Source organism: Nanorana parkeri, unplaced genomic scaffold (genome assembly GCF_000935625.1).
Source record: "Nanorana parkeri isolate BGI_ZX_2015 unplaced genomic scaffold, ASM93562v1 scaffold1436, whole genome shotgun sequence".
NCBI lineage: Eukaryota > Metazoa > Chordata > Amphibia > Anura > Dicroglossidae > Nanorana > Nanorana parkeri.
In genome coordinates this window covers 66,851-90,931 of record NW_017307704.1, presented here as the reverse complement: position 1 = coordinate 90,931, position 24,081 = coordinate 66,851, and the positions used below count along the sequence as shown (strand labels likewise).

The 24,081-nt window shown below is 46.1% G+C and overlaps 1 protein-coding gene across 1 annotated transcript in view; it reads left to right on the top strand.

The window, feature by feature from the left end:
• Positions 1-24,081, top strand: part of HMG20B (high mobility group 20B) — a 52,788-nt gene that overhangs the window by 8,300 nt on the left and 20,407 nt on the right. The window contains exons 4-5 of the mRNA XM_018569975.1: positions 7,604-7,724; positions 12,815-12,867. Of these exons, the coding sequence (XP_018425477.1) occupies positions 7,604-7,724; positions 12,815-12,867 (174 nt within the window). The remainder of the gene's footprint in view (positions 1-7,603; positions 7,725-12,814; positions 12,868-24,081) is intronic.

Sequence of the window (24,081 nt, the reverse complement as noted above, 5' to 3'; positions counted from 1 at the left end):
TAACGCTTCTAGCACCGAGCGGACAGACACAGCGTGCCACACCAAGCAATGGAGGAGTGGCTAATCCAAGAGTGAACCCTCTCAGAGCAGGCCGAACACAATTAGGATGATAGTATTTGCCTGGCTTGGTCCATTGAGCCAGTCAAGGATTAATAGATGGGTATGCTTTGCAGATTACAGGGTACAGACAGCTATGCTTTTCCCTGTAAATTACAAAGAGTCACACAGTAGGGATGCACTAATAACATTTATTCCAGACCAAGTAAGAAAGTACCGATACTTGTAATAATGAAGCTACAGCAATGCAGAATAATATGAAGCTACATGCTCTGCGCTGATGCGGGATGCCGGCCTGATATCTCCTGCAGAGGATATCAGGTGGCTGTGTGGGGTCTAAGGTGAGCTGTGCAAGTTCTATGGTGGGCTATACGAACTCTCACCTGGCTGAGCAGGTTCCATTGTGGGCTGTGTGTACTCTCAGGTAGGTTGTGCAGTGACTCTCAGGTGGGTTGTCTTTGGTCGTTTGTGCGGCTCTCAGATGGCTGTATGAGGTTAATGGTGGGGTTAATGGCGGCTCTCAGAGCCACCATTAACCCAACACAGCCACCTCTGAGCCAGCATTAACCCCTGCACAACTACCTCAGAGCCGCCAATTCACCCCCGCACAGCTACCCCAGAGCCGCCATTAACCCCGCACACCTACCCCAGAGCCGCCATTAACCCCACACACCTACCTCAGAGCTACCATTAACCCTGCACACCTACTGCAGTAGGTGTGCAGGGTTAATGGCAGCTCTGGGGTAGGTGTGCGGGGTTAATGATGGCTCTCTGTGGTATTGGCACATCCCTAGTACACAGTACAATGGAAAAGTAGGATAGAATCCTACTCCTGCCTTGAATGTGCACCTTCTGTTGCAATATTTTAAAGTTTTACAGGGTTACATTAATATAAAACGTTCTGACATTTCCATGGAAACAATCTCATGGAGGAGAGTAACAAACACGCAAAGGTTGTTATACAAAGGTGTTTTCAAGTGTTATATTCGCATTTCAACTCCTCTTAGCACATTAAAATCTGTTTACTAGGCAGGTCAAAGCAGAATGGTTGTCATCGCCTAATGGGGGACATAGACAGAGGTATTATGGATTGTCAGAAGAGGGTGATCAATGAAGTAGGGAAGGGGGAAGACAGTGTAGGGTAGAGTAGGGAGGAATATTGGAGGGGAAGTGTCAACATCAGTATAATTGATTTGCTTTTGATTAAACGGGTAACTCCTTGTCGGACCACTGATCAGTTCTTATACTGCAGGACCAATTCACCACATTCCCATTATCCCTCCTGGCCCCATGTCATTGTGCGTGCCTATATACCTCTGAAGCTGGTTGGATCCATATTAGGGTGTTGGTGGAGGATCCAAGGTTCCCAGATGAGTAGGAACTTGGCTTGTGAATCCTCCACGATACTAGACAGCCTTTCATTTAACATCATGTTATCTAACCTACGAGTGAACTCCATATATGTGATTTGATGCTTTTTCCAGTTGCCCGCCAGGGTGAGCTTAGCTGCAAGGAAAATTAAAATGTGATAGCGCCCGTTGCGAGTTATGCAGTTCCGGGATGGGTAAGTGGAAAAGAGCATGTTGAAGGTTTCTAGGGATATGCTTGTGGAACAAGGCAGCGAGTAGTCTATATATTTTGATCCAAAAACGGGTAGCAGTAGGGCATCGCCACCATATCGCCAGGTTCCCGGCAACCCCCGGCAACAATCTCCTGAGGAAGTAGGTTATAGACGGGCAAGTCTAGCTGGGACCATATACCACTTCATAATCACTTTATACGCCACTTCGGCGTTCGTAACATTACGTGAGCATTTGGCGATATTCTTCCATACTTGTCGCCATGTCTCCAAGGACCACGTCTGCTGCAAATCTTTCCCCCCAGCCGTTAACATAAGAGTGTGTGGTATGACTAAGTAGTCTATTTAACTGGGAGTATAAGATTGACACCAAACCCGGGCCCCCGGGAGAGTGTAGGCAGATATGCTCAACAGGTAAGTATGCAACCCGGTTCTCTCCTTTTTATTAAGGCAGAGGTCCAGTGGTGAAGCTGAAGGTATCGGAAGTGTTCAGACATTGGGATCTGTTTACGTTCCCGTAGGTATTGCCAGGAGGGTATGGCAGGGGATCGCGCCATGTCATAAACAATTTTAAAGCTGTTGTCCGTCCACCACTGGAATGCTCTAGGGTTGTCCATTCCTGGTGGGAACAAGGGCTGGGCCACCAAAGGCAGGAGTGGGAAATATGGGGAGAGTAGATTAGCTGAGTATTTGATGGAATCCCACACTTTAAGCGAATGTAACATTAGTGGACTCAGGGCTTTGGGCCTGTTAATAGTTGGTATCCAGGGCAGCGCCGATAATGGCACCGGGGAGCAATTCGGAATTTCCAGCATAAGCCTGAGGGGGGGGGTGGGGAGAGAGATCGTTGTTCGTGTAAGGAAATTAAAGGTAAAAGTTGTGATGCCTGGTAGTGCAGTTGTATATTGGGCAGGCCCACTCCTCCATCTCTCTTGTGTTTATATAGGGTGGTGCGTGCCACTCTGGCCCTAAAGAGGGTGCCATGTGAAATGGAGGATGCTCCGCTGCATTGAACGCAAGGCGAAGGAGGGGATGACGACCGGAAGCGTTCTGAAATAGTAAAGAAGTTTGGACAGTATGGTCATTTTGACTGCAGACACGTTGCCTAGCCATGAGAGTTTATGAGGGAGCCAGGAGGTCAACGTTTTCTTTAGATTTCTAAATAGAGGTATATAGTTTGTGGCGTATAAAGTGTCGTATGAGGATGTAATTTTAACCCCCAAGTAGTTGTTATAGGACTTAGCCCATTCGAAGGTAAAATTGGTACAAAGATGTTCATATAAGTGTCTAGGGAGCGTCACGTTCAATGCAGCGGATTTACCCCAGTTTACTGTAAGTCCAGTTATGGTGGAGAATTGTTGTTGACTTAAAAGGTTGGGAACTGTGGTATGCGGCTGAGTCAGGGTAAGCATAACGTCAACGGTGAAAAGGCTCGCTTTATATTCTACCCCCGCTAGTTCAATGCCTTTAATGTTGTGGTCCCTGCGGAGAAGAATCGCTAGAGGCTCAATGGCTAGTGCAAAAAGGGCATGGGAAAAGGGACATCCCTGGCGGGTACCCCTCTCGATTGGGAACTCTTGTGATAGGCGACCTAGGTATTTAATTTGGGCTTTGGGTGTGGAGTAAAGGACCTGCAGCCAAGTCAGGAATGAGTCTCCAAAACCCCAGCGGCGTAAAATGTAATATAGGTATTCCCATGAGATGGAATCAAATGCCCTCTGCAGGTCCAGGGACAGTAGGAAACCTGGTATATTTAGAGATTTGAGCACATGAACCAGGTGGATTATTTTCCGAACGTTGTCCCCTGCTTGCCTACTGGGAATGAATCCCACCTGGTCTCTATGGACAATATAAGGAAGGATGAGATTAATACGAGTGGCCAATATTTTCGTTAGAATTTTAATGTCAATGTTTAGCAATGAGATGGGTCTGTAATTACTGGGATTTCGATGGTCTTTGTCAGGTTTGGGTATCATCGATACATCGATAGTGACGATGGGTGTAAATTCAGGCCAGTCTTAAGGGAGTTAAACATCAGGGCCAACCTAGGGGCTAACAATGGTGCAAGTTTTTTGTAATACAAAGCGGAGTAGCCGTCGGGGCCGGGCGCTTTGGAGGGTTTGAGATGTTAGAGGAAGTTCTGACCGCTATCAAACGTAATATTCGAATTGAGGAGGTCCAAGTCAGCCGGCAGGACCGGTGGCAGGTCACATCTTGCAAGAGATCATCCGCCTGCTCTGGTCGGAAGGATCTCGAGTTGGCATATAGCGTTTTCAGATCATGTTTTTCAGGGTTTGCTGAAACACTACCACAAGATGCCCGCAATCTGATGGGAGTAAACCGGTCCGGCAAGGTATTTAACTTATTGGCTAGTAGAGAACCCGGTTTGTTAGCTCTTGAATAAAATTTATGTTTAGCCCACCGTAGGGTTTTATCAGATTGCTGGTCCAGCAAAAGGTTTAGTTCAGCTTTGACCATATTCAGTCGGGCCAGGAGTGTGCGATCAAACCTGTCTTTAAGGGCCTGATCCAGTACTCCCAGTTCAGACTGTAGTTTGGCTATCTTGTGCAATCTTTCTTTCTTGCGACGGGAGGCACGCTCTATCAGGTGCCCCCGCATCGTAACTTTGTGTGCCTCCCACAGGGTCACAGGCGATTGGACCGAGTCCTCATTAAGTTCAAAGTATTGTCTAGCGCATGTTTCAATACGGAACATGTTGTCTACAGTGGAGAATAGGGAGTCATTAATTCTCCAGTTCCCCCGGCCCTGAGTGCCGCCCTCCATTTGAAATTGTATGACGTTAGGGGCATGGTCAGACCACGGGATTGCCTTTATATTGGCCGACAGGAAGTGGGACAAAAATCGTTGGATTGTGAAGATGTGATCAATTCTGCAATAGATTTGGTGTGGGTTAGAAAAGTAGGTGTAGTCTTTAGTGGTGGGGTTCAGTTCTCTCCACACATCCACTAAATGATGATCATTTAAAAAGGTTATCAAGGTAGAATTGTTCGTAGGGGGTGCCGATGTTAGAATGGGGGTAGTTACCTTATTGGTTTTATTCATGTGGGGGAGTAACACCATGTTAGTATCTCCAGCTAAAAATAGCAAGCCTTTGGCATGATGTTGAACTACTTGAAATAGGTGCGAAAGGAATTTGAGTTGGTGTGTATTCGGGGTATAATAGGTGAGGAAGGTAACCGCCACATCAAAGAGAGTGCCGATTAGGAGGATATAGCGACCTGTAGGGTCAGCTATTTGTTTGTGGCAAACAAAGGGAAAGGTTTTCCTAAAGGCTACTAATACCCCTCTCTTTTTTTTCCAGTGAAATTGGCATGGTAAAACTGGGGGTAGTTTTTATGGAGGAAGCCTGGGCAGGATGTCGTGGAAAATCTAGTCTCCTGCAGGCAGATTACATCCGCATGGCAGGAGGAGTAGTATGAGAAAGCTTTATGTCGTTTGGAAGGGGAATTCAGCCCTTGAACATTGTGAGAAGTTAATGCAAACTCACTAGCCATAAAAGAAGGGTAGGTGGGACGATACTTGTGGCTTCAGCCGCATACCACAGTAGGGGTAGATGGGGTAGTCAGCACGGTCCGGTGAGAGAACCCGAGTTGATGAGTTGGATGTTGAGTCAAGAGAGATGTAGGGGTGGGAGGGGAAAAAACCTTCAGGGTAACAGAACACAGGTTAAAACAAAAAAAAAGTGTAACAATAAAGTACAACAATAGTAGCCGTCCGTGAGGATCGGCCTCGCAGGCAACGGGAACGGGACTATCCGTCCCATTGCTTGACATGTGGAGGGGTGTTACCACCGATCCCCATGGAAAGCGATAGCTTATCGGTAATTACTACCTGAATAAAATCAATTACTACAACTAGCAGCAAAAGCATAAAGATTAGACATCAACGGAGTCTATGCAATAAGCAGGAGCTTCAGCGTGCATGAACCAAAGTGGATGTGGAGGGCAGCTGAGGGTGGTGACATCACGGTACTCCTGTCAAGTAGGTGTGCAGCGGGTACTCGCCCAGGTGGCAAGGGCAGGAGCATTAGAGTAATTAACAGACAGCATCAGCTGCCCCTCAGCTCCTGTAGTAAGTGTCAGGTTGATGGCCCAATGACCAACTCGGAGGTGAACAAACTGTGTGGAGAAGATGGTAGGAAAAACTGGAACCAGGTGGACCTCATGTCATCAGGTCGGATCTGTAGGAAGGGGGTTATCTCTCAGCTTCTTCTGTGGGGAGGTCCGTTTCTTCTGTTGCCTCTCCCAAATTGGGCTTGGTGGGACTGGAAGTCGCTTCTCTTTCTGTGATGAGGTGGGCAATTGCGAGGGGGGTAGTAGAGACAATTCTGCGAGTATCTTGCGGAGGTCATCGGGGGTAGAGGCTGCAAACGACTTCCCATCCCAGTTGAAAAGCACCTTTTAAAGGGGAACCCCCAGCGGTAGGAGATATGTTGCACTCGGAGCACTTCCAGCAAAGGTTTGAGCTCTTTCCGCCGTTGGGAGTGTGGTTGGGGAGAGATCAGCATATATTTGATATGGGTGACCCTGGAAAAGTAGGTCTCGTTGTCCCCGGGCGGCATACAAAATGGCCTCCTTCGTCTTGTAGTAAGTAAATTTGATGATAATGTCCCTTGGAGGGCCATCACGGCGTCTTTGTGCCAGGGCTCTATGTATGCGATCGAATTCTAGGCGATCAATGGGGGTAGATGGAACCAGTTCCTGAAAAAGTGCTGTGGCTGAGGAAGTCAAATCCTCCATGAATTCAGGTAGGCCTCTATGTCGCAGATTTCTGGTCTTCCAGCTTGTCTAGTGCGACCCCCAGCTGCTCAGAGATCGAATCAAATTCCCTCTCCTGGGATTCAACAATCGTGATCACATTATCCATCTTGGTTTCAAGAAGATCCATGCGGGTGCCTATCTCTTTAATTTCGTTAGACAGCACTGCTGCTAGCTTGTCAGTGGCCAGGGTCAGCTCGGTTTGCAGCATAGATCGGAATTTATCTAGTAAGGCCATGTCCCTGATGCTCTCTGGGTTGTCTGCAGGGGTCAGGGACATGCTGTCGAGGGATGAGGAGTCAAATACCTCAGGCGTGGGAGCCGGAGAGGCCCGCGGGTCCTCATGGTGAGGTGCGTCCGCCATCTTGGATTGAATGTGCACCTTCAATGATGACTCCACCCTCCAGCTGCTCCTCAGGGTGAGACAGGGTGTCGCTCAAACTTCTGCTGTCAGTCAGGGAGCTACAGTCAGTTACAAACTTCATGTAACTTCATGTCCTGCCGATACTGGCGCTCAAAATAAGTGGCCATTCCCTCCTTCACACCAGAGGGGTCCTATTGGGCAATGCACAGCATGTGACCTGAGCTGCCTGCATCCAATTCAGCCTGTAATCACCCCATCTTCCACTACAGGCACGGGAAAGGACAGACACAGGCTGGCTCCCAATGTCGATTAGCTCCTCCCTCTCATTCCCCTGCTCAGAGCAGACCGATCTAAACAAGCGTCGGGCACTAGTACGGAATGCATCAGCCTGGACCGACGTTCCTCCCTCTTATTCCCTTGCTCAAAGCAGACCGATCTAAACAGGTTTCGGGCACCAGTGCGGTATGCATCAGCCTGCTCTGACGGACCGGCGCTCGTTTACATCTGTCTGCTCTGAGCAGGGGGATGAGAGGGAGGAGCTAATCAACACTGTGCATCAGGCCAAGTGGGCTGTCCCGGTCGAACACAATCAGGCTGATTTGTGTTCAGCCCACCGGGCAAGTGCTGGTATGCCCTATGGCTAGTCTGGCCCTGGCTATAACCTTGGCTGCTGATGGGGAAGCAAACCAAATATAGCGAGAAGCTTTGTTATGTAAATGCTTTTACTTGGCATGCTTATCTGTTTCTGTGGAGGGGGTAATGACAGGCTGTCTTTAGGAATCATGGGTACTTTTATTCACATTATTATTAATGTTTTGCTTTTAGAGGTACCTGGATGATGCTGAAAGGGACAAACAGCAGTATATGAAGGAGTTAAGAGAATATCAACTGTCTGAGACTTACAAGATGTGTTCCGATAAGATTCATGAAAAGAAGATGAAGAAAGGTGAATTTTACAATATTTTAATTCATTGCAGTGTTTTCTTCATTCTGCCCTTATCTTTTTTCATAATAGCATTAATATGCCTTTAGTAACTAATGTCACTTTAGAGTAAATACAAAAATACCTTTTATGTGCTAGATGTTTATTGTAGCCTTATGGCTGTAAAGACCACAAAGGTGAAACCATAAATTGAGAAAACACAATTCTCCAAGTATGTACAGGCCAATTACTTACTTTGTAAGAATTGTAACAAGCTTTAAAATAGTTTAACAGGGTGCCTGTAAATTCTTAAACCAATGCACCGCGCTGAACCTCTAAACAGTATATCAAACAAAAAGTGTGTCTTAATGCTGAAAACAAATATATTCAACCTCCAATAAATAATTTAAATCCAAGGTGATACAGTTCACAGTGTAAGTCTCTTATGAGACTTGATAAGTGTCCAATAAATCAAATAGTGCATAAGTGTTCATATACATCAATATCAAACAGTGTTCAAATGCAGATTAATGTTCATATAAATCAGTATGATATACTGCGATTTGGCAACTAATGCCTCTAAGAGTATCTTCCTTCAGTTTCCGCACCGCCACATCGGATCACGGTCCGGCAGCGGCGACGAGGAGACGGCGGGGCAGAGGTACGGGGGGGTGGGTAGGCCACACACGAAATCGAAGGAGCTCCCCCACTCCATTGAACGATCCATCCCCAAAAAAGGGAAAAGGGATACAATAGTGTAGTATATCGAGATAAAATATTTATTAAAATGTAGTAACTTACAAGTAAGTATAAAGTCATCCGCAGGCTGATCGAGCATCCACCACAAAACTAGCCTCAGACGAAAGGAACACACCACTTCCTACGCGTTTCGTCACTGGGACTTTTTCAAGGAGGGTGTACGTGCTGAGTTAGGCTGGGCACACACCTTACAACCATCGCAAGACTTCTGTCTTGCGATGGTTGTAAGGAACTGAAAAAAACGTACGATCTGCCTATGTTGCATAGGCAGATCGTACTTGCGATGATCGCAAGCCACGCCCCCTGAGGGGCGGGCTTCCGATGACCGCAATGCTGAACGGGCAGTGTGCGCTTGCGCACACCGGCCCGTGCGGCTGTTATCGTACGGACATGCCACAAACCCGCCGAACATCGTACGATGCTCGGTGGGTTTTCGAACATGTCCGTAAGTTTAAAGTCGTGCGACCTTACAGTAGTAGAGGTCGCACGGCTTCCACACACCTTACGATCATCGTACGGTCGCGGGATTTCCCGCGATTCTCGTACGATAATCGTAAGGTGTGTGGGGACCCTTAGGGAGATCCAATTTATACATCTCACCATGAATAAATTAAGAATCAATTAACATAGTATCCAATCATGTCATAAAGACATGGAATTAAAAACAACACCCCTTGTATACAAATATTTTTACCCAAGAGTCCCAGTAATATCCAAATGAGTACATTAAATTATTAACAAATAAATTAAGATAATCAACCCACAAATACCAATAAAATCCAAAATAAAATGCCTGTAAAACCTGCCAGGTTGGTAGGAAAACTGTTTGGTGTCATGGATTGGGACTCACGGGTATAAACTGGAGTCTGGTATGTGGACCCTTTCCACTACACTGGCAGGGACACTTGGAGAAAAGGGTCCAAGCAGTGTAGGCTGACGACTCCCACAGCTAGAGTACAGGGAACAGTGCAGGTATGTGAATGAGGCAGTGGAAGTCAGCTTAAGCTGGAAGTTCAAATACAAGGCAGGGTGCTGCAATGCTGAGTAGGTGGCATGGGATGCTGAGTAGGTGACATGGGGTCCCCCAGGATGTAGAATCTAAGGGCCAGCCGGTATTCACCAGAGCTCCTGATGGTGGAGATGGGCTTGGCTGCATGATGACGCCCGATCACAATCCCAAGGTCCACCCAACTCACCTAACAGGTACAGGGTACAAATCAAAAGTTAGGGGCAGGCTGAAGACTTCCAGGGACAAAGCAAAGCACAGGGTAGACTATAAACAGGGATTTCCAAGGACAAAAGCAAACCCCAGGGCAGCCTGTTGACAGGGATTTCCTAGGACAAAAGCGAAGCACAGGGCAGCCTGTAGACTTTCCAAGGACAAGCCAAACGTTCGGTACACAGGAAAACTTACAGGAATTCAGGGTACATCTCAAATGGGGGACTCGGTAACTAGCTTGAGAAAGCGTTGCTCGGGCAGCGTGCCGTTCGCTGCCCTGAGTTTAAATAGAGACAGGAGGAGGGTGGATCCACAGGATTGGCCACACACGGACTGCACTGATTGGCCGAGAAGCTGTATAAGAAACAGCAGGAGAGGTCGGCCGACGCCTAAAACTGCCAGACTGGTGCAAGTGTGAGTCAGGTTCAGAGCACATGACTGGAGGAATACAAGCACCAGCACAGCCCTGCATGCCTGCAGTACCAGTGGTAAGAGGTATGTATATACTTGAACAGCAAGTCTGCAGCTGAATCGTGACAGATGGAAAATATGTTCCTTAAGGGATTCTTAAATATATGATCTAAGGTAATGGCAGCAGAGTCTTGGAGGTAAAGAAAGATATTTATTTAACCTGTGTTGGTAAAACCTGTTCTGGGGGTGGTTTTACTAGGAGTCTGATAGAGCTCTGGGTGGGACAGACTCCTAATTATGTGGACAGTAACTTGGTGGTGACTGCACAGGTCCTCTTTAGTGTGCAGCTGGGCCTACCTGAGGACTGTTTCTCAGTGGAAGTAGAGACAGTGTGTTGAGTGCAGCAAACATCTGTTTTAGAACCACGCCTGTCCACAGGGCAAGAATCAGTGGAACTGTTCCCAAAGAGGAAATAGACCCAGCGCAAAGGACGATCACAAGGACTCAGTAAGGCTCAGTGGAGCAGATCTTTATTTTGTTATATGACAGTCTCTTTTTTGCTGGATGCCTTTTAACCTTTGTTTACTGCTGTCCGGAATAAAAGCTGGCAATTTTTTTTTTAAAAAGACTGAGTTTGCCTCTGCCTTGAGACTAGTTCCATACAATAGATTCTTACTTGCTTCAGCTCTGTGGATTCTGAATAAGGGATTACTTTAATTGTCAGTGCTGCTGTTTTAATTGGAGAAAAACTACCTGGAAGAGTAGTGAGCCAATCACAGCAGGTTATTACTTGTATTATGCATGCAGGTGTGCACCCCCCTGTCTGCTGCCGATCCTGAGATCTGCTGTGCCTGGTGCGGGCCTGGTACCGGCACAGCGACTCTGTCACCGTGGATCAGAGGGAGATCAGTACAAGATCTCCCTCTAATCTCCTCCCCATACTCTGTGGGAATTGATGTATATTACTTCAGCATTCAACTGCCATTCCCAGCTACAGAAGCCGGGGAGAAGCTGGTAAAGCAGATCTCTGCTTCATCAGCTTCTCTAGGGGTCACTCGGTGACATTAGGGGTCTTAAACATAGTTACATAGTATTTGAGGTTGAATAAAGACATAGGTCCATCAAGTCCAACCTATTGTGTGTATGCATTTATGTTTGAGCAGGTGTGTATATGAGTCCATGTGTGATTTGGCTCCTAAGAGTACCTGTACCCCTGTATGTTATGGTCTCCAAGGAACTCGTCCAGGAGTTTCTTGAATGATTCCACACTCTTCGCTGAAATCACTTCCTGCGGCAGCGAGTTCCAGACCCTAACCGCTCTAACTGTGAAGAACCCCCTGCGCCCCGTGTGTAGAATTTTTTTTTTTTCTACCAATTTGTAGTGGTGCCCTCTGGTCTTTGTTACGGAGCTAACCGTAAACAGTTTATAGACCTTGTCCTTGCAATACATTCTTAATGCAAGACAGGACTCTGCTTGCTTTGTTTACAGCAGTCTGGCATTGCGAGCTGTTCTTCAATCTGCGGTCTAGAATGACCCCCCAAATCCTTCTCCGTTTCCGACTTCCCTAGTGGCACACCCATAAGTGTATAGTCCATTTGCCTATTTTTAACTCCAAAGTGCAATACCTTGCATTTAGCGACATTGCCCATTCCCCGAGTTTATCCAGGTCCTCCTGTAATGTTACAATGTCTAAATCCATGTCTATTACCCTCCCAATTTTGGTATCATCAGCAAACACTGAGACATGACTACTCACTCCCTCCCCGATATCATTAATAAACAGGTTAAAAAGCATGGGGCCCAGCACAGAACCCTGGGGCACGCCACTCAGGACCTCTGCCCAGTCTGAAAAGGTGCTGTTTAGCGATACTCTTTGCACACCTTCCTTTAGCCAGTTTTCTATTCACGTGCACACTAATTCATCTATGCCCATATCCCTTAGCTTGTATAACAAGCGTTTATGTGGCACCGTATCAAATGTTTTGGAAAAGTCCAGATATACTACGTCCACAGTCCTCCCTCCATCTAGATCTCTACTCACCTCTTCGTAAAAGGTTAGCAGGTTGGTCTGGCAAGAACGATCCTTCCTAAATCCATGCTGGTTATCAGTTATTATGCCATTATCCCGAACAAATTCCACTAAGTAGTCCTTAATAATTCCCTCTAAAAGTTTACATACTATGCATGTCAGACTAACTGGTCTATAGTTCCCCGGTTGGCATTTTGACCCTTTTTTTTTAAAGATCCTTGATGTCTCCATAAAGAGGACCTGTCATTGTAAATTGGCTATCACATAGGGAGCTTGATAGCAGTAAAGTTAAGTGAAGAAAAAAAGGTTAAAAAAAAAATTAGTTAAAAATTTTTTTTTTTTTAATTGACCTGGCCAGCTGGAAGCACTTTTGTAGGTCCGTATGCCATACGTCCTTGGCAGCGAAAGGGTTAAAAGCAGACTTGGCGGTATATTTCGACCCCCTCTGCTTATCTTTCCTGGACATGGGCGAGTGGTGGAAGTCTGAGTGGGGAGTCTGCCGTTATAGAGGAAGTTGGACCTGGAGCTCATTTATTGTGCTGCACTCTCCGCCATTACCGAGCCACGCCCCCCATAAATTCTTTTATTATTTCACTTATATATGTTAGCTGTGTAGTAAAACACCCAAATTAGCACAATACTTTTTATTTGTACAGACTTTATGAGCTTAAATTTGTCTATTTTTCATCCCACAGAAGAAAACCGTGCATCATCTATCAGCACTTTGTTGAATGGACACATGCTAAAAGTGAGTTTCTACCATTTTATATATATTTATATATAAGAGATTGTATGCATGTGTGTTATGGAATGAAGGGGTGCAGAGGGCACATCACAAAAAGTTTGAAAGCCATACATGGATAGAAAAGAAATCTAACTCTTATGTTTCCTATAGTTTTTGGTGGACTTTAAAAAACAAATTGCATATCATATGACCATGCAGAGCTCCTAAAGGTATCCCCGGGATAATTGATACCTAATCTTCTGGTACCAAATGGGAATACTTTTGCCTTTTTGGTGACAGATTATATAGTGGGTCATGAGACCTTTTTAGGTGTGACAGTTGGTAACACATCATAGTGTGACAGTTGGGATGGGGGAACTTTGAGCAGTAAGTGATGTCATTATGTGATTAAAGTGTAGTAATATAGCCATTGATGAGACCAACTTGTCATGAACCTAGTTCAGAGATAGTGTTGTGCAGAGTATAGACCTATATGAAGAGCTATGGCAGGACAGCTGCACAGTAGCTTGAGCACAAACCACAATCCAACATCACAGATTCTCTTTCGTTCATTGAAGGACACAGTGAATCTTCAGATCTTGACCAATTGGGTTATATAGCACCACCTTCATGAGTAGGACACTAGGCACCAAAACAACAGCCTAGGGGTGGTCCCAGATGGTAGCCAAACCCGCTAACAACTAGGAGCGGGGTTTTTTGCCTAGTATCAACGAGTTAGGACCTAAGTTCCATGCTGGGAGTCTTTTTTTGTGCAGGGTATTATATTTTTCTTCTGTCTTCAAGACCTTCAATTAACAGCTGAGCTGGGTGACAGGCTGGATAATATAAATCCTTGCCTTGTCCCCAGCCTCGTCCCCAGCTCAGATCCTTAGCTACGTGCAGGGTCGGCTGTGACAGCCCTATCCTGGATCTGGAGCAGCCTATGAGTGTTCCTCATGGGGGGTGCATATGCCAAGTGACCTCATTGCTCTGTCACAGTGTCGTCCCCCCGGACAGACGGCGTCCCTGATCTGGCAATTTGTCCTGGGAAGCAGTACCCTCCACATATCCTGCAAAGATCCGTAAGTATTTCAGCCTCCTTCTCCATTCTCCGAGGGGGTATCGGTACCCAGGCCTCTATTCCCAGTCTCCCCTCCTCCTCCCCCCTCAGTGTTGTGTATGTGTTTTTCATCCGGGGCACTAGATGGTGGCAGGTGGGTGATCTCTTTCCTGAGACTACCACCACCCAGTGTTACAATGACTTCTCTGGGGGCCGTGATGTGTTTGGACAGGAGTGGGGGTGGGCACCAGCGGCCTTGGTGTGGTGCTTGGTGTGGACTTCTTTTGGTGCACGGGTGTTTCTGGGCAATGTTGTGGAGCAAGGCACAGTGCTGTGCTTACTCAACAGGGGTACTGGTGCCTAGGGCCTCTTCATGGTGGGAGGCTTCCCCCTTGCTTCACTGTGCTGCTTGTGACATGGACCCCTGATGGGGGTCTGTTTTGAGTCCTGACCATGAGTGAACACCACATGTTCTAGCTGTTTAGTACCTGTGGCCACTGTCTGCGGTCTACTCTATCTCGTCTGCGGTGCTTGCTCCTTTATAGGGATTAGTGTTTGTGGTCCCAGGCCCCTTCTTCAGGTGCAGGCACCTCGCTGTCGGCTGCCACAGTAATTGAGACAGCGGCTTGTGGCCGTGGCCCCCATGTTTTCTATTGGTTTTGCCCTTAATTATGTCACTTACACCCTCTGGGACTGATCGTCATTTCTGCCATGTTGCCTGAACTGGAGGAGGGAAGTGAGAATCGGCATGCACTGTGTTTGCGGAGCTGTGCTGCTGACTGACCGGGGTCTGATATGTAATTGGGCTTGCTATACCTGGGTTCCTCAGCTGTTTGGCTTTCAGTAGCCAGCATCCAGTAGTAGAGGATTGACAGTATCTGCTTCAAACTCCCAAGGACTGTAACAGGTTTGCAGGCATATTTGTGCAAGATCCTGGTGGGGGTGGAACGCACCAGTCATGTCTCTGGGGCACAGTTCGTCTGTTGCAGGCCCTTTTTTCTTTCATGTTGTGGCTCTGTCCCATGTCCTCTGTCGCAAGTATTTTGGCTGAGCAGGGGCTCATCGCACTTCTGAGCTATGTTGTTCCTTGTTGACTGGGCTCAGCAGACTGAGGTACTGGCACTGTTTTGGTTGCTTGCCTACCTGCAGCTGGGGTCTTTCCTGTCCCCTAGGTCAGTGTTCCCCAACCCCCGGTCCGTGGACCGGTACCGGTCCGCGGATCAAATGGTACCGGGCCGCACATTCTCAGTGCGGTCCAGTCCTGCAATATGGGGCAGTGCAGGCTCCCGGTGTTTGAACACCGGGGCCCCGTTACGTGTAGATGCACGTGGGCAAAACATTTTTTTTGTTTCATTTAGTTCCTTTTCCTATGTGTCCGTTATTTTGTTTTTTCAGGATTCAGGTTTTAAAGTTTAATTCGTTTCGGCTTTTGGATTCGGATAAATCTGATTTTTTTTTTTATTTCAGATGAGTTAAATGATAATTATGAATGTAAATGTGTTGCAGAAAAGTGACCTTAAATATTTACTTTCTTTTTAACTTTTGACAGTCCGCAGGAACAATAAAAAAAGCCTGTGGTTTCCCCCGACAATTCATACCAGACCCTTTTAGGTCTTGTAGGAATTTTAAGGGGGACCCCAATGCCAAAAAAGAAATTAAAAAAATGTGGGGTTCCCCCTAAAATCCCGTAGCAGACCCTTAATCTGGGCAGCAGCCTGAGGGGGCAGGAAGGGGGGGAGTATTTATATCGGGTAGTGGGCAGAAATAAACAAAGCCTGCTATTGGTTATTTAAAATTGAAATAGCCAATAGCAGGCTGGCTAATGCACCCGCCCACTGCCTGATGTCAATCACAGAGGAGCGGCCCAAACCCGCTGTATGTCAACCATACGTGGCTATACACAGTTCTGAACCGAGCGTGGCGTCACAAGAACATGGCGATGCCACTCTCAGCCTCACCCTGCACAGAGATTCCCCAGCTCGCGGGGCACAATCTCAAGCCAGCAGACTGAGATCGATCATCACCAGGGTTGGGTAACTCTGCAGTTAACCCTTTACTCACAAACGTTCGCTGCCACCATGTGTTTTAACGGAAACAAAGACCGTGCCCAGCAAGTTCTGTAACAGTTTAAAACACTTAAACAATACCTATGATACCGCTGTCCTCTCAGACAAGAATATGAAAGGATTCACTATACAGTAGCGCTCTTCACAGAGGCAAGGATACTTTTAGGTTTGTATTTAGAGCGTAGAGATAAGCTTAATGATTTTTTTTTTTTTTTAACTGACGTATTTTTTTCACATTCGGAAAATACGAGAGTATCAAAGGAATCGTACAGCAGGCATGGCCAACAAGTATTATCTAACAGAAATCAATGCATATCAATACAGCCTTGGTGTCAAGTCATTAAGAACAAGAAATGATAACTGCCAGTTTAAAAAAAAAAAAGAGTATACCAACCAGCATTCATTACAATTTTGCAAAAAGAGTAGGGCTGCGGAAATTAACGATTAATCGTTAATTTTTTGGATCAATCAAAATTATTTTGATCGGTACTCACCTCTCCGCCGGCTTCCGGGAGTTCCTCGGAGATCCGGTGACGTCGATGTCCGTGTCAGGGATCTGCTCTGCAGCGTCGCTCCTGCAGCGCTCGGCCCCTCCTCCAGCGGCGACGTCACCCCACGTCGTCACTGGCTCTCCGGCCCCCGTCCGTAGCTCCGCCCACCTGAAGCCGGCTCCCTCGTTAAGAAGGGAGCCGGGGGAGATTCAATTGCTCTGCGTTCAAGCAAGGAGATTGAACGTGGAGCAATTGCTCTCTCCCCCATGCTGCACTTCCACCGCTGAGTGGGTCCTCTTCCTCGGATGGTGAATAGGGACTCTCCCAGGCTCCTCGGGATACCTGTGGCTGGCTTCCTCTACACTCGTACTGTCTGCAAAAAGGCAAGTAACCTAGCAGATCTTCCTGCATTGAAGTGATTAAGGAACTTGGGTATACTGCCACCTAGTGCTGGAACTTGTTACTGTTTATTGCCATCTACTATACTAAATACCATTCATTCTGCATTGTGAACCATTTGTCAGAAATTACAGCCACCAACTTTACTAGACCTACCTTTAATTATTATTTCCTTGAAGACGCATTGTATGAGGTTAATACACTGCAAATAGTATCAATACCAGATACTAACGTTTAACCCTGTATGGTGGTAATACAGAGGTTAAGATTATTAAAGTGGTATATGATGTTTGTGGGATCTGCACCCCCCTCACCTCCTATAAAGAGGGTAATAGCAGTATCCCCAGCCTGACCCACTCTCTAAATCCACCTGTGCTGGGCTGCCATATCCGCAGTTGCGATCCAGCAGCATTTGGGGAGGTATTGTTACAGTCAGTGACGGCTAACGAAGGGAAGGGGGGAGGAGTTCGGTGACGTCGATGTCCGTGATGTCACCGGACTCCTCCCCACTTCCCTTCGTTAGCCGACGTTAGCGCCGCAGATCTTAATGGAAACCAGTGGGATTTTGAAGGCAGGCTTTGACTATTGGGAAAACTCTACCCATCCACTGTCAGGGGGTTAAGTGAAGGTAGGTGAAGGCTTCTACTTTATCTGAAACTAAATTTAGGGTGTACCTGTGCTTCTTTTTAATGATTTATTTTGTAATTTAAATGTTCCCTCGTTGGGGTGGAGTGGGCCCCCATTACCATACTCTGGGTAATGATTCTCACTGCTGTGCTGTATGTGTATAGGCCAATGTAGTTGGATCTGTATGTGCATTATAATCGCAATGAATCGATTAAAAAAAAATTTGATTAATCGAACACAAACATTTTAATCATTACCAGCCCTAAAAAAGAGATAAGTAAATGTACACATGCAGCATCTTCGCTATATTCGGCAATATATCTATCTTAAAATGAGCTGTGACCATTTACATCAGAAAGGAGCATTATTTAGACTCTGCTTCTCGGCCATAGTTTTACCATAGAGAGAGAGAGGAAAACAAAGAAGAGTGCCCAGGTAAGAAAGGAAAAAGAAAGAGGGATAGGAAATTAGGTACCGGCGTCGCCCCGCCCCTCCGCAGGTTGGATCAGAACCCAATGGGTCCCTTGTCTACCGGAGTCGGCAAACTCCATGTCATCCCACACTTCCCAAACCTTATTGTAGAGATTCAAGGAGTTATTCAGCCTAGCAGTCAAATATTCCAATTTTTGGACATCTTTAATTCTGGTATAGAGGTCCAAATCCGTGGGCGGAGTACTGCGCTTCCAGTGAAAGGCTATTAGGCAGCGTGCGGCTGTCAACACATGGGATGCCAGTTTTTTATCGAATCTATGAAGCCCAATAGGTAATGTAGTGGGTCTAGCGGGACCCTACGTCGGAGAAGGTTCTCCAACACCGATTGGACGTTCCTCCAGAATGGCCTGATGCGACCACACTGCCAAAATATGTGAAATAGGGAGCCAGTTTGAGACTCACAGCGCCAACATAGGGCAGAGAAGCTGGGATAAATATTATGAAGAAATTCATGGGTGTGGTACCAGTGATAGAGTACCTTTTATACTGATTTTCTTTGTATGTAGAGCATATGGAGGATGTCAATGCCGCTCTCCAAATACTCTCCCATTGTTCCGGTGGGATAGATATTCCCAGCAATCCCTCCCATCTCCGCATGTAAGGATGTCTTGGGAGCTCCCCTACCGCAGCATCTCCTAGCAAATTGTATATAGCGGAAATCGGGCCCCTGGAGGAGGGCGACCTTGCGCAGAGAGACTCAAAACGGAGTACACTTTGGAAATGATCGGGATTTAGTAATGGACTGAGCATAATGTTTTATCTGAAGATATGCAAATAAGGCTTTAGAAGGAAGTTAGTGTTTCTCTCTAAGGCATAGAAAGGGATGCAGGGCCCCAGAACCCAGATCAATAATATCCTTAAAGCCAAAATTTGTTTCTTTCGCCCAGGGCGAGGTCCACGCCCTTTCCAGACTGGCTTCTGACCTAATGTGCCTGGGTTCCAGGTGCAGGCGATCGCACTGTGGGTGAGGGGCCTGGCTGCGGTGCCATTGACTTCAATGCACCTCCAGCCCCTGAACGCAGGTGTTTTTTCATTGGTAGATCTAATTGAGCTCGTCATTTGAAAAGTAGATCTCCAGATGAAAAATTGTGGGCGCCCCTGTACTAGAGGGAAGGTTACCTATCTTTAGGCCCAAGTAGGTGATGTATTTCTTAGCCAATTGAAATCCACAACTTTTTGCCAGAGATAGGGATGATTGATATAAAAGGAGAATTTCGCTTTTATCCACATTAATTTTATATCCGGATACCTTGCCAAAGGTGCAAAGTAGAGATTGAATCTTAGGAATTGCCTCCTCAACCTTCGAAGTAAAAATGAGGAGATCTGCGATTAAGGCAGATTTCATTTCTTACTTGCCAACTTTTATACAATGGAGATCATTAGTCCTCAAAAGTAATTGTGTTAGAGGTTCTATGGCCACATTAAAAAGTCAGTGAGAAAGTGGGCAGGCCTGTCAAGTACCTTTCTGCAAAGATACTGGAGGAGAAAGGAAACCAGCCGTATGTACTCTTGCTGTTGGTGTCTGATACATAGCATTGAGAAAGGAGACAAACGAACCTGAAAATCCCATCCATTCTAGAACCGCGGAGAACTATGTGTGATTGACATTGTCAAAAGATTTTTCTGCGTCAATGGTAAAGATGGACTTTTCACAAACTCCCAAGTATACCAAAGTATTCTAGGGTCAAATGTGAGGCCATCACGCAACAACTAAAGCTTGGCCGAAATTGGGTCATGCAACAGGACAATGCACACCAGCAATTCTACAACAGAATGGCTGAAAAAAAAAAAGAATCAAGGTGTTGCAATGGCCCAGTCAAAAGTCCGGACCTCAACCCGATTGAAATACTGTGGCTGGACATGGCTGTGCATAAACAAAGACAGGAGTTTATTTAGGCTATATCCTTGAATTGCATTAGTTTTAAAACTGATTGGGAACAGAAAAAGAAACCTTTTTATTTGTATCATTTTAAGGAAATACCATCTATCTCACTATTTATGCCTGGATTGGATATCTTTTTATTATGATTTTTTTTTTTTTTTCCAAAAACATTTTAGTCATTTTCAGGAAGACTTACAATAATAAAACATTGACAGAATAAAACATCAAGAACTGTCTAAAATATGCATAGTGTATGGCCAGCTTAAGGTCTTGTATCATCATCCGTGCGTTCCAATGCGGTGCGACTTGGGTCGCGACTTCATGACCAAGGACAAATGTGGGTCCTGAGGTTACACAGGTTGAGAACCACTGCTCTAGATAGAAGGGAAACGATAAACAAATGTACAACTAAACTATTGTAACCTATTGCTTTCAAGGCCATATTAAGGAGTCCAGCAAAGATAGGTGGTCAAACGGAAAGGAGGGAACAAGCAATTGCTGTCTGCTTAGTAGAGTAACTCATAGTCCCAGATACATAATCTAGAGTCTAAGACAGGGGTGGGCAATTCATTTTCTCAAGGAGCCACATGAGCAACTGGGGCGGCTGTGGAGGACCAAACTGATTAACACACTGTACCGCCCAACACAAGGGCCATGCTTTACAGTGCAGCAGGTGCATTGTGTTGCCATTTGTTTGAATGGCACCACAAATGCACCCCCTGGCCACAATGTGATTGACTGCACTGCAGCATGTGGTACCGCAATACCATGCGTTGGGGTGGAAAAAAGTAGTGCATATAACACAACACACTTGCTGCACTGTAACATCTGTAAGGTGCATTGCGTGACATAGGTGTAAACAGGCCCTTAATGAACCTTTATTGTCCCCACATTATATGACATTGTTTTTCATGAGGTAAGTATGTGGCTTATACTTTTTTTTAAATTCACAGGCTGGAGACGGGAGGTGGAGCTGCGGGAGAGGACAGAGGATTTAGGTAAGGCTTGGGGCAGCAAGATATTGTTATGGAAATTCGCTTTTGCTGAGCGCACAAATCCACGCCACGCTAAAAGGTGTACTTTCAGCATCAAAGTGCGCCAAGCACAAACAATTCCGTCGTACTTAAAAGCACGTTGTATTAAGCTGTTTCGTACAAGGAACGGAGGTACTTCTATAGTGCCAAGTAGAGTCGAGACAAGGTGTTGCTTCAAGCTGGAGTTTCAAGTGTCCTCTAGCACAGTAGCTCTGTTTATTTATAAGGCAACAAAGGGGTAACAACAGGAAAGGGCGGCCCCAACAGCCTACCATTTCTTTCATGCACAATGACATCACAGGAAGTGACAACAGAAAAGGGGAGGGCACCCACATGCATGAGCAGAGAAGTGTACATGACTCACTAGTGTTAACTATGATGTGCTGAGTCATGTGCACTGCCACAACCAGCCACATGTATGCACATCCGCCATCTTAGTCAGCATTGACCCTATTCAATACTGCCCCGAGTGACCAGTATCTAGTAAGCTCATTCTATTTGTTCGTACAGGTTTGAGACTCTCTGCGGGGACATTGCTAATGCTATTGTCAATGTACCGTACCAGTATACCGACAAGGCAGATAACTCTTGCAAAAGCAGATACGTATCCGAAAAGGGATAGCCCAGCCGCAACAGAAATATAATATGCATCTCTCGTTATGCGGACTCCGCTTCGCTAAGGTGCATAGACGTTTGAAGGCAAGAAGCCCAGCGCATTCACTTAATGCTCACAAACCGGCAAACGCACAGATACGAACACGTCTCCAACCCCATGAAAAGGTTTTCATACTGACGGTTTTACCGCTGGTCCCGATTCAACCCAAGTACGCTCTGCTAAAGCGTCCCTTGGTTAAATCCGACACAGGGAGACAGATGACAACCTATAGAACACACACATCCTAATATAAAAATGTCCACATGAGTCCATATAATAAAATTTCCACAACAATATTTGTCACTGGTTGTTAAGCGTGTTCCTCATCGGTCCTATCAACCAATGCCTTCTGATTTATCCCAACTCTACTTTAAATTTTAAACCCCTACTCAAACATATGTTTCATGGCCTTGCTAACTGTCATCCTAAGACTGTCTTGTGGCTGGGTAGAAAAAATGTACAAAAAATGGATGTGATGCCCCAAAATCTATATTTGTTCCAAATGATCCCCCACTTCCTAAATTTTTACAAAAGGTTAAAAAAAAAACACCTCAAATATAAGACTTTATCTCTGCCTAAACATTGGGGGGGCAAGCGCCCAAATATAAAGTAGGAGAGCGGCAGCATGGTATAAAAATATATCACTGATTGGTTTCATCATGGCACTGATAAGATATTCTCTAACCTGGCCCATACGTTATCTGATTGTGACCTGCAAGCCTTTAGGCTAGGTTCACACCTAGTAGATTGCGCTGGTGAGCAGTTTTTACGCATTTTCGTTTGCTCGACTGTTCTTGGAAAACTGCATGGTTTTCAATGTAAAGGAATGTCTATGGGACCCAAACCGTGTGACAACCGCCCGGAAAAAGCTCCTGCACCTTTTTGCGTGATGGCGATTTTTTGTCCACGCGACAAGCCGCAAAAGGTGTGAACAGCATCCATTGACTTCAATGCAAATCTGTGTTTTGCATGATATGGCACGACTCAATCCGCGCGATAAATGGCCTAGGTGTGAACCTAGCCTCACGGTGGCTGGATCCCCTGTCTCGCCGATCGCCTTCCTCCCTACCTCTAGTCACAATTCATACTCTGCGTCTCTGGGATCAGTTTATTTCTAAATATTCAATCTCCTCATGTTTTGGCCCTATGGCTCCGTCGTATGACAACCTGGCATTTCCCTCTCCACTACGATGTTTGTACTTTGGGAGATGAAACAAGGCCACTCATCAACTGTGTCTTTACACTGTTCATATCCTATTCTCTGGCTGCAGGGGAGTACGGACCTGTCTGTCGATCGCTTAGACCGATGACTTCTGATATTGGCTTTCAGATGCACAGTTTTACTCTTGCATTGCGTCCCTAGCTCAGTCAGATAATCTACACTCTGACCCCCATAGCCTTTAACCCTTTCGCTGCCACCGACGTAAGGCATACGGCGGAACAAAAGTGTTCCCGGCTGGCCAGCTCAGTATGCCTTACGTCGGTGGCATTTACAGTTCTGCTATAAGCTCATGGTCGATTTAGCAACCATAAGCTTATAGCAGAACTGTTCAGCAGACTGTCCCCTTCAAAATAATAGCTGTCTTCGTGGCCGCAATTCAGGATGGCCGAGCGGCATAGTGATCGGAGCCGCTGTCATCCTGTCAGTTTTTGGATGACAACGGCTCTGTAGCGTGGCCGAGCGGGGGAAAGTTAAATATCATTGATATTTAACGATCCCTCTGTTTACAGCAAACACCGGATTGATCGTCTGACATATCCCCATGAACACTCAGAGGGGCTAAGAGGTTCCACAATGTGAATACCTTTTGTAGAGGAGGAACTGGCTGTTCAGTTCCTTCCAGGTTTTCTGGACTTTAGTGGGATGGGATCTCCAGTCCTGGGGCCAGGTGTTACCAATGACCAGCTTGGTCTGATCAGGTGGCTGAGAGCAGCCTCGTTAGGAAGCCAGCCCAGAGCTCAGGGAGAGTTGTGGGTCTGCAGGAGGCACACGACCACAGGCAGACTCTGCTGTGTGCGCAAGCACAAGTGACACAGCCAGGAAGGCTGGAGAGGTCAAGAGGGTTGGGGACCCTGAGATATCTGCTAGAGAAACGGAGAGAGACAGTGACCCATGAACACCGCTTGGAGCTGAGGAGGGCTGCTGAGCAGTTCTGAGGACTGTATTTACAGAGAAATACGGATAAGTCCTGGGACTATCACACTGAGTGTATGGGACAGACACGATGTCTTGGTGAGAGTCCAATGAACTGTTGTGCTTAACTTATGGATTATTGACCTTTTTGGAGTGAATAAAGACTGTACTTTTTATGTTAGTCGGCTTCAGGAGTGTTGAGGACCCAGTTTATGTACAGTTGTGCTCAAAAGTTTGCATACCCTGGCAGAAATCATGACATTTTGCCATTGATATTGAAAATATGACTGATCATGTTAAAAAACTGTCTTTTATATAAGGATAGTGATCATATGAAGCTATTTATTATCACATCGTTGTTTGGCTCCTTTTTAAATCGTAATGATAACCGAAATCAC